Genomic DNA, 14,805 nt, shown 5'->3' with positions numbered 1-14,805 from the left:
TTTTGGGAGTCAGTTTAGTAAGCTTTCACTGCAGTGATTTTGCGACATTGCGGTCTTGGTCTTGTAAACGTCAGCATTTTCATTACTTGACAGTTTTAAGTGGACCTATATATATATATATATATATCAGTGTACCTAAAATGACCAAAACAACACAAGATCGACACAATGTTGCTCTTCCTGATTTTACCCATGACCTTTTCCCTTTTGTCATATACTCTGTTAAGGTTAGAATTCCACCAAAGTGGTTTGTTTTTAGAGTTTGCTTTGGGCTTACGTACTTCTAGTAGGTACAGCAGCCTCTTTACAGCCATTTTCATGGTTGTACAGGGTCTCTTTTAGCAGTTCTGCATACATCACAGGCTGCTGTGAATTCAGGGTAGGGAGGGGCATTCAATTTTGCCACACTATCACTTAATAGGATGTAGTTTGCTTTGGAATAATCCCCAACTGTTATGGGGTTTGTTGGGGTTACAGAGTTTATTATTTAGAAGGAGACAGCTTTGCAGTTTGACTTGACACGGAGGAGTGGGTGCAGTACTCTCCCATATTGGTAAGTACTAGAGCCAGTATTTTGTACCTGTGGTGGGTGTGTGCATTATCTGATCAAGGGCATTTGTGTTAAAGTCCAGGAATTATTGTGCTTGCAAGTATGAGGCTGTGTAAGTTTCCCAGACTATAATGGGGTATTTAAAGTCTTACATGAATAGGATATTTGGTTTAGGTGCTAGCTGTTAGATTCTAGGGCCATAGAGGGTGACCTATAGCTTGCTAGGATGTGGTATGGGACTTTGTGGTGATTTGCACATGCATAAATTCCTTGGCATTACACTGTCTAACCAGTGTAGAGTTATGCTTGTTGCTAATATATGTATTGAAACTCCTTAACCTATTGTCCCTGTCTGTGTAGTTGATGGTCTAAATGAGTGGAAGGCACTGAATTGTTGCACTGCCAGAGTATTTTGTGCAGATTTAAACCATATCTGAGTAACGGCACAGATGTCTTTATTCTCCAGAGTGAAGAAAGCTTGTAGGGTGTGGACTTTCTTGTTGTGGGCGCAAGCATTGAGCAGTGACACCTTTAGTTTTTTTTGTTTTTTTTTATTTGCTATGCCAGTGGGTTTGTCAATTTGGCATTGCCTAAAAGAAGCTCTAAGGGGTGGATAAAGTTTAGCCAGTTTTCGGAAGCCTGGCGGGGACAGGTGCAGACCATCCTTTGCAAAGCAAAGTGGTTTGCTGTCCATCTCCTCCCATTCTGACAAATATTGAATCCCCCTGGAAAGACACCAGAAACTAAACCAATTATTGAAGTCGGTCATCGTTTTGCTTATGCTGTGGCATCATCCTTGGTGAAGGTAGAATGCTGCTCACTGCAAGGCGCATATCTGCCTGAGACCCATATTCAGAGAGATCAACAGCGTCTGTCTTCATATAGTCCAGGGAAGTATGTGTCAGGTCATGAGCACCCACACTGACCGTGATGGCATTATACTTGCACCTGTGGTGTAGTGACTTGAATGCATGCATAACCTGGTGGATCCTGGAATTAGATAAGCAACTAATCATTGTCTTCTCCATGTTTAGTTTGGTGAGTGGGGCATCTGTGTGTCATACAATGGGGTCGGCTGTGACAGGAATCCTGGGTAATTTGTTGTCTTATGGGTCTTGCTGTTGGCCTTCCACTGAGTTTTAGGCATATGAGTAGTAGTTGGTGTTGCTTTTGGTGAGCTCTTTAGAGATTGCTGATGATAGGTGTTGCTGTTTATAGGCTTAGGATGTGTTTGAGGTTTGAGAATACTGCTTTTTATTACCTCAGCAAAGTTGGCCTGTGTGTGTGGTGGATGTAGTATGCTTGGGTTCTTGCTTTGTATGTGAGATTTTTTGCCTCCAGTGAAATTGAGTGTGTGCATCTCTTGCATGTTGTGGTTGTTTCTTTAAGTATTAAATGGTTATCTGTGAACATGAGACAATTTCTGCATTGTCTCAGGATGCCCATATCTTCTCCCTCTCTGCTTTAACCATTATACCAAGCCCCAATCTTTAGCTCTATATATTCTTTTTCATCCATGTCCTTTCTTATTTTCTTTTGTACTTATCCTCTTAAATTTTATGTTTCTGTCTTTTACTGTTTTACCAATGGTGTTATTTTTCCCCTTTTTCTACCTCCCAGTTTTTCGTCTTCCTCAATTATTCCAGAACCTTCTTCTGTGTCCTCATTATTGTTATTTTTCTCATCTAATTTTTTTTTCTGTTTCTACTACTTCTAAAATTTCTTCTCTTTGTTCATTTTCTTATCTTTCTTTTTCTTTATTCTTGTTTTTAGTTTTGTAATCCATCCATAAATGTCCAGTTTTGTTACATTTATAACATTTCAATTCACATTTTTTTTTGCATTATGTCCCATTTTCCCGCAAATGTAACATTTTCTTTTGTCACAGTTAATTACTTACCAAATGACCTTATTTTCCACAAAAATGTTTTGGGTTGTTCCCCAGTATTTTACAACACTCCTATTCCCCTCCACATGCATCATGCTTGGTATATGTATATTTTGTTCTCTTTATTTTTAGCACAATATTACAGTCCTAGCCACCAGTCCATAAACCCCTTTTGTCATAAACTTTTGCTATGTCTAGTACATCTTTACGTAAGGCATTCAAATGTCCTTTCAAAGTCTCTTTTTCTACCTCTGTTCAAAATTGTACAGGAATCTTCTTTTTTTCCCTGTTAAATGCTTTTGTTGCATAAAGATTCCATGGGTTACAGTCTTTCTTTTTTTTCATATTCTCCCAGAAAAATTTCCATTGAAAAAAACAGTCTCAAATATAGTGTCACAAAATGTCTGTTAATAAGAATAAATGCTCTTACCTCATGTGCTTTTATACCAAAAGGAGCTGTTAAATGGACCCACACTTCATACCTGTCCATTTCTTTCCTTACTTTGAATCCTTACCACATACTTCCATGTTTCATTTTCTTCTGCCTTATTTTCTGTTACTCCACTTTTACCTTCTTTTACTTTCTCTGCATATGCTTTCTTTTCCATCTCACCACTATTTCTCAGGATTGTCTCTGCCTCCTCCTTTTGTATTTTCTCCTAAATGTTCCCCCAGGAAACATCTCCTTTATTTTCTGGCTCACTTTGCACCACAGTTTCTTTATTTTTTAAACAAAAAAAAACATCTTCATTTAATTCTCATGTATGACCACCATATACCCCATATTGTTTCTTTGTGAATTGCTTATCCAGTTTCGCTTCCCAATCCTTTGTAACCTCCTTTGATTGATTCTTATAGTTGTCATGTAATATTTTATATGCTGTACTAGTTTTATTTATATATTTATTTTATTTTACATTTGTTGACCGGGATGGTCCGACTGGATACATGTCCATTTTCAGCGGAGGCCCGGGGAGAAAAGCTCCAATATTGCAAAAAATTACATATAAGTTTACATATTACATATGTTGTAGAAAAAAAATATGCTCGTTAACGTATTATCTACATTCATGTAAAACTGATGATAGCAGAATGACAGTTAAAATACATTTTTGAAGAGAGAAAAAACTAGTAAAAACTAGTACAGTTCAAGGGACTTTAAAGTACTATTGCGAGATTCCAGTTCATTGTTTATCTAGAGTTCTGAGGGATGATAAAGAAACTACGTACTTTATTACAGTTGAGTAGGATTAATAGTCAGTTGGAGTAAGAAATTGAGAAGATATCCAAATAGTTCAAGTAATGTAGGATGAGTTATAGTTGACAGGGACCTAGCCTGGGTTTACGCAGGGGCATATCCAATGTTCCTTAAAGAATTGGGTAAGATTTTTCTTGAATTGAGAAAGCGAATTGGAGAGTCTTAGGTTGTTAGGTAGGGAGTTCCATACCTTGCCTATAGAATTGGCATAGAGAGCATCCCCTCCCATATTGTTGGATTTGATGGTTTGGACCAGTAATCTGTTAGAGGAGCGAAGACTACTTAGGTTGAGGTAGGGGGTCAGTAGATTGTCTAGTGAGGGAGTTTTTTCAGGTTCCTTGATGATTTTATATGCTTCGGAGAGTTGGTTAAGTTTGAGAATATTTGGAAGTTCTAACCAGTCAAGTTTCTTTAGGTTAAGGCAGTGATGCGTTCTATAAGGGGCACCTGTAATGAATCTAGCAATGTGATTGTAAGTCACGGAAAGTTTATTGATGTCCCCTATGTTGAGGAAAGAGAAAACAGGGGAAGCATGCAGTAGTGTGGAGAGAAGATGGGTATGTGCTATGGTTAGTTTGGCAATGGGGGTAAGGAAGTTCTTAATTCTATACAGTGATCCGAGTTTCTTATTTACAGTCTTTATGGTTTGACTGATGTGTAAGTTAAATTTAAGTTTATTGTCAATAATGACCCCTAGTAGTTTAGTGTTAGTATCAGGGTTAATTATGGTGCCATTATTAGATTGAACGAAGAAGGTGCTATTGTTAGCTAGTGGGGGGTATTGCACTGGAGAAGGAGCTGAGGTGGGAAAGAATAGTAATAGCTTGGTTTTTTTAGGATTTAGGATGAGATTCCTTTCTGATAGCCATTTTTCAATTGTACTAAAGCACTGTTGGGTCATTACTTGTAGGTCAGGGAGAGCTGCATTAGAGCAGATGAGGGTGGAGTCGTCGGCATATTGGATGCATGTGGCTTGAGGGATAACTGAGTGGAGTTCATTTATAAACACGGAGAAGAGAAGGGGACCTAGAATGGAGCCTTGTGGAACTCCTATGGTATTGGGTAAGGGTTGAGAGAGCTTATTTTGCCATTGGACTGCCTGTTGCCTTCCGGAGAGATAGGCATGGAACCAATTGAGAGCTGAATTATCAAAGTGGAAGGTTTTAGCGTCTGTAGCAGTAGTTGGTGATTGACCATATCAAAGGCTTTTGACAGGTCAAGAAATAGGGCAGAGGATATTTTTTTGTTGTTGCGATTTTTATTAATTGAGTCAGTAAAGGATAGGAGGGCAGTGGTCGTACTATGGTAGGGTCTAAAGCCGTGTTGAGATTTGGTCAAAAGATTGTTAAGAGAGAGGTGATTAAGAAATTGTTTATGAACACATCTTTCCATGAGCTTAGCTATTGGGGATAGAATTGCTATGGGTCTATAGTTCGATGGCTCAGTAGAGGGACCACCTTTATGTAGTGGTATTACGTAGGATATTTTCCAGATATTGGGTATTGTGGCCTCAGTAAAGGTTCTGTTTATCAGGATGGAGATGGGGTAGGCTATAGCATCAGCTGCTATTTGCAGGTATTCAGCTGGGAGCTGATCTGCCGAGAGGGTGGTAGGTTTAAGTTTTTTCAGTAAGGTTTTGATGTAAGAGGTAGGGATAGGCTGTATTTTAAAGGATGGGAAGGTGGCTTCAATAACATTAGTTTGGGGTAGGGGAGGGGGAGGAAGTTGGTTGGCTAGAGATTGAATAGTTTCAGTAAAGAAGGAGTTAAAGGTATTAGCTATGACTTCAGGTTTTTTGTCAATAAAGGTCTCAGGGGTAGGAGTGGCTGATTTCCCAGGATGGAGGAGATTGTTTAAGCCTGCCCAGAACTTTTTGGGGCTGTTCTGGTGTTTGTCTTGAAGGTGACAGAAATAGTTCTTTTTATCCATTGTGCTAGCTTTTTTGGTTACATTTCTAAGTTCCTGGAATTTAATGCGGTCTAGGGGTGCCTTGGTGGCTCGCCATTTGTCCCATGCTTTATCTCTAATTTTAATTTTGGTTTTTGTTTCTTTGGTTAGCCAGGGAGCTATCTTCACCTTTGTCCTAGTGAGTCGGTTAGGAGCATGGATGTCGAGAATTTTTAGGAATGTGTCATTAAAGAATGACACGCTCTCCTCTAGGGGTAAAGTTTTTAGCTTTGTCCAGTTGCAGGACTTGAGTTCTGCTACAAATTGTGATGGAACAAATTTCTTCTTATTTCTTATAAGTCTATGTAATGGAAGATTTGTCTTAGAGACTTTGTGTTTGATTAAGAAAGTGACAAGATGGTCACTTAGGTCATTAGGAAGGGTCCCGGTGGTATACTTATGGGCATGGTTATTGGTAAGGATCCAATCTAATATACTTTCTTTTTGGTAAGTGTTACCTATTCTTGTTGTAGAGATTATGTTTTGGGAGAATCCATACAGGTTAATGGGTGTGGGATTGGTCTGTGCTGAACATAGTGTCCAGTCAATGTTAACATCGCCTAGTACGATGGTTTCTTGAGGGTAGTTTGTAGCTAGCCAGTTTAACGTTATCTCCATGGTTTCTAAATTGTTCCCAGGTGGAATATATATTACAAAGAGGTTAATACTTTTTTGGTTATTTAGGCATATTTTTAAGGCTAGTGTTTCTGCATTGGCTGTTATAGGGGGTTGGATAGGGTGCAATATGATATTTAGTGAACTTTTGAACAGGACAGCTATACCACCACCCCTTTTTTTTTTACGGTCAGCCCTTAAAATATTATATCCAGGTGGGAGAATTTCTTCATCTTTGATGATCGGTTTAAGCCATGTTTCTGATAGGCACATAATATCAGGGAGGTGTGTGGCTATCATGGCATGTAGGTTTTGAAGTTTATTGTTGATGCTTCTAAGGTTAAGATGGAAGATGAGAAGGGAGCAGGCCATCCTTTGTTATTCCTTTCTTAACAGCAACTTCAGTTCTAGATTCTACCAGTGCTGATTGTGCATTTAGGACTCCGCTATTTCTTTCTCTTTGCCTGTACTCTGATATCCTTGATAGGGAAGGCAAGCTCTAACCTGCAATCCAAGTAAATTCTTGGCCTTTTCACATTCTGTTACCTTTCCCTTTCTAGTTATTTGCTCTCAGTACTTTGGTTCCTTTGCCAGTTTTCTCCAGTATGTTCTTGACCCCTCTTGCCTATTGTGTGTATCCCTAATTGCAGTCCTCCCTATTGGCAGAATCTCCTTTCTCCATTCCTGTTTTGACTTGGTTCTTAGAATACTTTCTGCTACTTTATGAATATAATATTCTGTATGGTTATTATTGTTCTCCTTAAAGGTCTGCATCCAAAATCCCAGTCTCTCACTGTTACTTGAACTTCCCCTCGTTTCATCATCATCTTTTTCCATTTTAAATTATAGTTTTCTGCTTGTGCTATTTATAGGAGTCTTAACTGTGTTGCTCTGAAGTATCCCTTCAACTCTGGTAATCCCAATCTGTCCTGTTCTACTGGAACAATAAGATAGTCCCACTTGGCTCTTGCCACCTTCCCCTCCTATATAAAATTCTTCAGCTCTTTATTAATTACTATCCACAACTTCTCTTATTGATAAAATATGCCTGAACTGTGTATAAAAGTAAAGGGGCTAAAACATTTTAACTGCTTGTATCTTACTAGCAATATCCATATAAGAGAGCTTCCATTTCCTCAGTTTTTGTATTATCTTTTGTTTAGTCTCTTGCCACATATCCTTAGCTGTAACACCCGTATCATTTGTAATCCATACTCCTCAATACTTCATTTTCTCATGTCCCCGTAAGGATGGATATTGCTGAGCCAATTTGTATGTGGGTACATAATTTACTGCTATTGCTTTTGTTTTAGCTTCATTACTTTTGTAACACAGAAAGGATTGAAACTATTTCAGTATGTTCCACAGCACTGTAATGTACTTGTCTGGTTTTGTAAGGTATAAAATAATGTCATCTACAAATAAAGCCAACTTTTCTTGACTATTATACTAATTATATCCTTGAATTTCTTAGTCCCTTATTTTCTTTGCCAGTGGTTCTAAATATAATGCAAATAACAAAGAAGAGCACCCTGCAACCCTCCCAAGTGGAAGCCTGTAATTATACATCCATCATTTGCTGCCACATCTCCACCAAACTGGTTTCTTTGAAATATTTCCTAACAATCCTGCACACATTCTCCATTCTCAATATTTGTTTTCTCCTTCATTTCTTTTACCATTCCATCATCTCCTTCTCTTTCTGCATCTGCCGCACTGTTTCTCCAAGCTGCCTCTGCACCTGTAATGCAAACAAGAAGTGCTTCTGCAAAATGGGTCCTACTCACAACAATGACTAGTACGGGATATTCCCTGATGCTCTGACCAAATTTCCCATAGAAGTGTAAATACAACCTTGAGTCTCCCCTGAAAAGAGTTCACTAGCCTAGTGAAATAACCCGATCAGCAAAGGACAGATTGATAGCCAGATAGATAGACAGGTTGTAACAAGGCAGGAAATTCAGCTCTTCATGTTCATTGCTTGCATTGCTCCTCTGTATTGCCTGATATAACATGCATGTGCAGATGGTGCATGTGATGCTTGTGTGTATACATGTATCTCTGTTTTTGTGCCCTTTATTTGCTTATTTCAGTACTAGCCTGATGTATTATGTGCATATTAATGGCAGTGTTATGCTACTGTGTAATATTTTCTGTAAAGGAGCTTTTATGCTTCTAGTGGAAGCTGGGCACAGCCAAGCTGATAATCAGAACTTAAACCGGAACCCCAGGAATTTCTGTTTATTTTCCTAGCATAAGCCATAATATTTTCCCCTTGGCAGTGAGTGCACTGGTGAGTATTCACTCAGTATGGCCAGAATTTCAAGAGCTGTGGGTGTGTCTTCTGGCCCATCATCTCCTGCTTACTATGCATTTACATTACTTGACAGATCACCTAAGGGTCATTGTTTAATAGAGCCAGTGGTGTCTGCCAGCTGGCAGTAGAGCACATGATCCTAACTGCAATCTCCTCCCTGAGATGAATGAACTAAAATCAGACACCCAGCCTAGCATCTTCAGTATCCTGACTTGATAATTGAAGCTCGGTCACCAGGAATGCAGTCAAGGCCCCATCCTTCTGCACCTTGGATTTGACTTTGTGCTAGGAGTTTTAAAAATATGATCTCATTTTTTAAACTTCATAACACCCTATTAAAGATCTATGGATGTAGTGAGTATATGAATATTAGTAATTTTGGTCTGAGTTCATACCTTTGTTTAGACACAGTTTTTTTATAAGAAACTAATTTTGGAAGTTTTAGGCCTCACAATTGCAACATTTTGCAGTCGGCATTCTAGCCTTAAGAATACTATTTTTGGTGAATTTACCATTGGGGTTTTGTACTGCTGTAAGTAACATTTTTAAAGTTTTCAGTTTTTATATTATTTTTCCAATTAGTATAATAGATATTCTTTTGGAATATTTTAACTCTAGTGTAAACATTAGAATGCTCTTTTGCACTGAATTGAATTTTTTTCTCATTTTTGCCTCACTGATTGTTGATCAGCTCCTTCCCAATCAGTCAGCCTTTTCATTCCCCATTAACAGGGCAGGGGTTAATTGGGAGGGGCCACTGTTCAGACAACCGTCTAGAATGGTTTAAGATTTTGTATGTGGTCCTTGTGCAAACCTGGCAACACACACAGGAGGAGATGTACACTGGACTGCACAGAGGGTGTGCTTTTCCAAAGGGCATTTCTTCTTAGGCAGACATGCCTCTGCCCCTGAATCATGAATAGTGTTTTCCCTGGTTTTCATCAGAGAATTTGCACCATCTACTGTGCCCTCAAGTCTCCACCATCTCCCAGAAGAGACAACTGGGACATGCTCCTTCACTCTTCCCCCTCTCTACCTGTCCCTTCCAGTGCTGGGGGCCAATAATTAAACCCTGGTCATCTGGGTTACAGTCAGGGCTCCAGCCTTCTATACCACCGAGGCAGGCTACCACCTTCCCTTTTGAATTTTATGGAGTGTTAATCTAGTACTTGCACAAAATCCACATCAGGCCTGGCACTGCATCTGATTTTTTTTGTTTGTAGGAAGTTGCATCACATTGTGGTTGTATTCACTATTTCCATTCCCTAGACATGCATTGTTAAGAATTGGGCTACTGTATGTTTATACAAACAGCATGGACCCAGTATTGCTCAGCCTTGAATTAAAAGGATACATTACGAAGTAGCAAAGTGGTAGACCTTCCTGTAATAGAAACTGTATCCAGATTTATGTAACTGCCAACATTTTTTGGAGTCATCTTAGTGATACTTAAGATTAAATTCACACTGCTCTGTTGGCCTGTGTTTAGGAGTAGACATGAATGCAAGGGTCTGGCTTGTCATGGAAAGGCTGAACATTTCAGAGATTGTTCTGTTTTCCCCTGGAGGAAGTCTGCTGGCTTCTTTCACTGTCAGTAGTCGATGGCTTAGTGTTGAACAGTTGGAGAAACAGCACAGGCTACTGGAGACTGTAGTTTTTAATTCTATTTCCCTGTTAATAGACAAATAAATGCAGTCCAGTTATGAGGATCTGGGACAATAAAGAGGAAAATCTAGAAATACGGGAGGGAATAATTGCTGTCCATAAGATTTATTACTTGCCTTACTAGTGTGACACCTGTAGTCAGAATCAAAAACAAAAGAAACATTCACTCCTGATTTTACACCAGAGGATGTCTTGACAGAGAGAGAGTGAGTACATGTAGAGTTTTGTTTGAAGATTTCATAGAGTTCATAAGCATCATTGAACCTTTTTGCAGAAAAAAGATGTGAATAAAAATCTGAATCAGTTGTGGTGTCTGAAATGAGGAATATGAAGTATTGTAACTTACTGCTGCTGTTTCATTGTCCATACAGAATATTAATCTGTTTTGTCATTACAGCTACTGGAGAGGAGTCTGAACAGCTTTGGTCTACCTTGGGAGTTGAATGCAGGGGATGGTGCCTTTTATGGACCAAAGGTAAGGAAACTGTAACAAAGTCAGTTATAAAATCAAATTTACATCCTCAGGTTTATCAGCAGTAAAACTGATGAGTCCTAGCTGAAAGTGAGAAGGAAATCAACTGGTTTATGAGCTCGTTTTAGCATTCCTACTAAATCCAAGCTGCAGCAATGTAAGGAGGGTGGGCTAACACCTCTTATGTCTGTTTTGTTATTCGCAATTTGGAAGTATCTATCATGTAATGAAGTATGAATAAGCTAATGGAGGAAGACCTGAGTCAACCCTAGTGGTGAGGTTAGCAGTTATGTTGATGTCTACTTCCTATAGTCATCCACCCATCCCAACTTCCTTTTAACCCTATTGTTTGTGAACATTGTGTCACTTTCTCTGGTAGGCTGTCAAAGACCATATCACCTTCTATTAAAGTGTGCTTTCTTAAGTCACACTTTTATATTTCATCTTCCAACTGCCATCTTTGCCCCTATTTGTCTTTTCTTCTTACCACCTTATGTCTTACTTTTGAAAATAGCAAGTTTACTGTATGCCCCCTCTTTCTGTCCTTTCTCCATTGCATATAGCCACCATATTCCTTTTTTATCTTTTTTATACACCAGTCTCCCGCCAGCCCCAAACCAACCTTGTAGTACTTTTCACATACTTCTCCAGTGTGATGTCCATATGTCTGTAAGACCACCAGAAGAATACTAGGGGTCTTCTGTTTACAGCCCCTTGCCACACAAGTTTGTGTTCCGTTTGTGTGTGTGTGTGTGTGTAATGCCCTAGTTGCTACTACTGGTGGCTAGACAGAACACATTGTGGTGGGTAGAGAATACTCAGAATTGAACCCTGTACCTTGGGTGCAGGTATAAAGGGTCTGAATTCCCTACCCACCACCATTTGTAAAAAATTTGCAGGTTTTTGCATCATATTTGTTCTGTTCCTCATAAAATCTATGGTTTCTGTATGTTTGTTGTTCCTGGCAAAGTAAGTAGTGCAGTGGTGCACTGGTAGCATTGTTGCCTGACAGGTTCTCTGGTTTGATTCTTGGCTGGGGTGCTTTCTGTGTGGAGTCTGCATGTCCTCCCATCTTACAAAGACATGTGTCTGGAGTGTTTATCACTGCTCTGCCGAAAATTGGCTTTTGTTCCAAGTCAGACTTTCCTGGTTAACAAATGTTAAATAAAGATAACAGACATTTGAATTTCAGACTTCATATTCTTCAGAAAGTACATGACCTTTTATTCTAGAAATTTTCTAAGTTTATAACATGGATATTTGAAATTTGTCCTTACTTTTGGGACTGTATTCCCCCATTATTGGCGTTGTCCAGGTTTTTTGTACTAAGATTGACAGCTATGGTGAGAACTGAATTCACTAAATGGTAGTCATTTAAGTTTCAGTCTTCCTCTCTTTCACAAAACAGCTGATTTGTTATAGTGGTATGTTGCTTTGACTGTTTTGCACAGGGTTTCCCTGAGTTGAAGACTTGGCAGTGAAATGTGTGATGGTAACGCAGCGTTTTATTGTAGCAACTTTCCAACATTATACAAGCAATGCTTAAAATCTGTCCCTGGTTTTTGGGCTTTTATCCCCCCCAATAAATGTAGGCTTTTTCCAGAGTTCTTGTGCTGCAAAGTTCAGAGATACAGTGTCGAGTAGATTTTACAAGGAGCTGAGAGCTGCAGGGGAACAAAAGTTTAGTACTGCTTGTGGTGAGACTACTTGCATTGTTAATAGCACAACAGTTAGTGTACTTGCTTTTGATGCAGAAGGTTGTGGGTTCTACTCTCACAGTAGGTAGATGCATTGCTGATACTGTACTGTGTTATAAATGAGGTGGATGTTGCAGTCCTTTTTGGTGAAGATACCTAGTAACTATGAACCTGTTATCAGTTTGCCATCCATTCCCTATTGCAATATTACTAGCTTATCATTTTTTTAATGCAACATAGGCAATTTATTCCTCAAGGGCAACAACCACTTTATTTGTAGATGAAACAATGACATAAAAAGTTGTTTGCTAGCAGCAACCTCTTCATTAGTTACAGATTTCTTTAATGTGGAATTATTTAGATGACTTTTACTACTTCAGAAATTGTGCATATTTACTGATACTGGTGGACTGTAGAAGATTGAGTAGACTTTTATGATGGAAATGTAAGTTTGAGTAGACTTTTATGATGGAAATGTTCTGAATTGGGCAGTTTTGTCATTATTGGTGCATACATTTTGTTTTGTTGTTTACTGGAAAAATGTTCAAAACAAATTTAAAATGCCCTCTAACAACTGTACTGTATTGTAAGGAATACAATTTAATACAATCAGGAAGGTGTATCAAAGAGCATGTGTATGTTTCATGTTCAAGGGGCCTATGATTTGAAAACAACCCAAAGTTAATCTTTATCTGCCACTGGCAAAATGTATTTTCTTTGAATGTGGGTTTCAGTGCTGTTTCAATGAATGTGAGTTTCAAGAGCAGAGAAGTTTTAATTCCAAGTCTGTTTTCATTGTGAGACTGCATGGCTTTGTTTAACAGATATCTATTAGGGTTTGTGCTGTAAAATGCAAAATAAAACTTTCAAATGAAATCCAAATCATCGTAGAAGTAAAGCAGTATACACATTACAGTGTTTATGGTAAATGGGGTGAAATAACCAAGGAATGGGACATTGAAATGGCTGCAGGGGGAGGCGCCATTCGACCATGATTTTGTGAGGGGTGAAGGGCAGCAAACTCAGACAGCCCCGGCTGAACTATACCTCTCAACTGTCCAGATTTTTGCAGAATGAATAGATTTTTGCTTCTTATTTTTGGTTTGTTCCTCATAAAATTTGTAGTTTTCTGGCAAATCATTTAGGAATGAAGTCACTAAATAATTACAGACATAGTTGCAGACGTTATAACCTTCAGAAAAATGCATGCTAAAGCAAGACCTGTTATTCTATCAACCATCTTAAGTTTATACAAGAGCAATTTTTAGTACTGTTTGTATGTTCCCCCAATATATTTATTTGGCCTTGTCCAAATTTCCTGCATTAAGAGGTTGAGAGGTACGTACAAGTAAATCGTTTTATAGAATTAGGAATATCCAAACCTCTCAACTGTCCCCAAATTTTGCCTCAAAATGTTGCTCTCCCCCTAATAACCCCTCTGCAAAATGGCAATTTTGGAAGAAAACGTGGAGGGTTTACAATTATAAATAACTGTAATGATCAGAGTTATAGATTACTTTTATTTCAGGAATGCATGTAGATGCTCTTATTTTGTCAGCTGCTCAAGTTAACAGTACTAATATTAAAAAGGTGCCCCTTCTTTGACAGGTTCCCAGCTGTATTGTGTGGCAATGTTATATTTTTGCAACACATTTTTGGTCTGTTTTTCATAAAATTGTGGTTTTCTGCCAAATTAGTGGCAAATCATTAAAGATTGAAGTTAGAAAATAATGACAAACATTTGAGTTTCAGATTTCATACGCTTCAGAAAATTCATAATGCAAGACCTACTACTATTCTATTTTCTTTCTAAGTTTATAAGAGCAGTATTTAAAAACTGTCCTTATTTTTGGGCCTGTGTCCCATTTCTATGTATGGCTTTGTCCAGATTTCTTGCTCTGAGGTTGAGAGGTATGAGTGTCAGAGCCATCACAATCAGCCAGAGACATTTCAAATTGTGACATACTTGTTGCACCCCACTCCCATATGTAGTGACTCTGGATGTGTCCAAGCAAGGCAAGGAGTGGTTATGCAGTGTAAGTGTGCAGAATATTCCCCCATCCAAGGTAGACACAAGTACAACAGTGGCTTTTCATCTGTCCTTGATTTTGCAGAATGTTCTGGTTTTCTGTCATATTTTTATACTGTTGATTTATGCTTCTTCTTATTCAGAAAATGCATGCTGTTGCAGTGCCCTGTTGCTTTGTGTTTAAATAGCAATGATTTAATGACCATTGGGTAAGCTTGTCTGAGATTGTAAGATGCAAGTAACCTTTAATAAGCTTACTGATAAGTCACTGTGTCTGCGGAAAATGATTTTAATAATTTAAGTGACAAGTTATACGCATACAAAAGTATGCAACTTGAAATAGTCTACCTCAAAGAATGTGTTTGGG

General features: G+C 38.5%; 1 protein-coding gene across 1 annotated transcript in view; it reads left to right on the top strand.

The window, feature by feature from the left end:
- TARS2 (threonyl-tRNA synthetase 2, mitochondrial) overlaps positions 1-14,805 on the top strand; it is a gene marked incomplete in the record, with an annotated part of 833,318 nt that overhangs the window by 537,559 nt on the left and 280,954 nt on the right. The window contains 1 exon segment of the mRNA XM_044079202.1: positions 10,638-10,715. Within this exon segment, the coding sequence (XP_043935137.1) occupies positions 10,638-10,715 (78 nt within the window).

This window comes from Protopterus annectens, chromosome 8.part0, assembly GCF_019279795.1.
Source record: "Protopterus annectens isolate FY-2018-M chromosome 8.part0, PAN1.0, whole genome shotgun sequence".
NCBI classification, from domain to species: domain Eukaryota; kingdom Metazoa; phylum Chordata; order Ceratodontiformes; family Protopteridae; genus Protopterus; species Protopterus annectens.
This window is presented reverse-complemented; position numbering and strand designations above follow the sequence as displayed.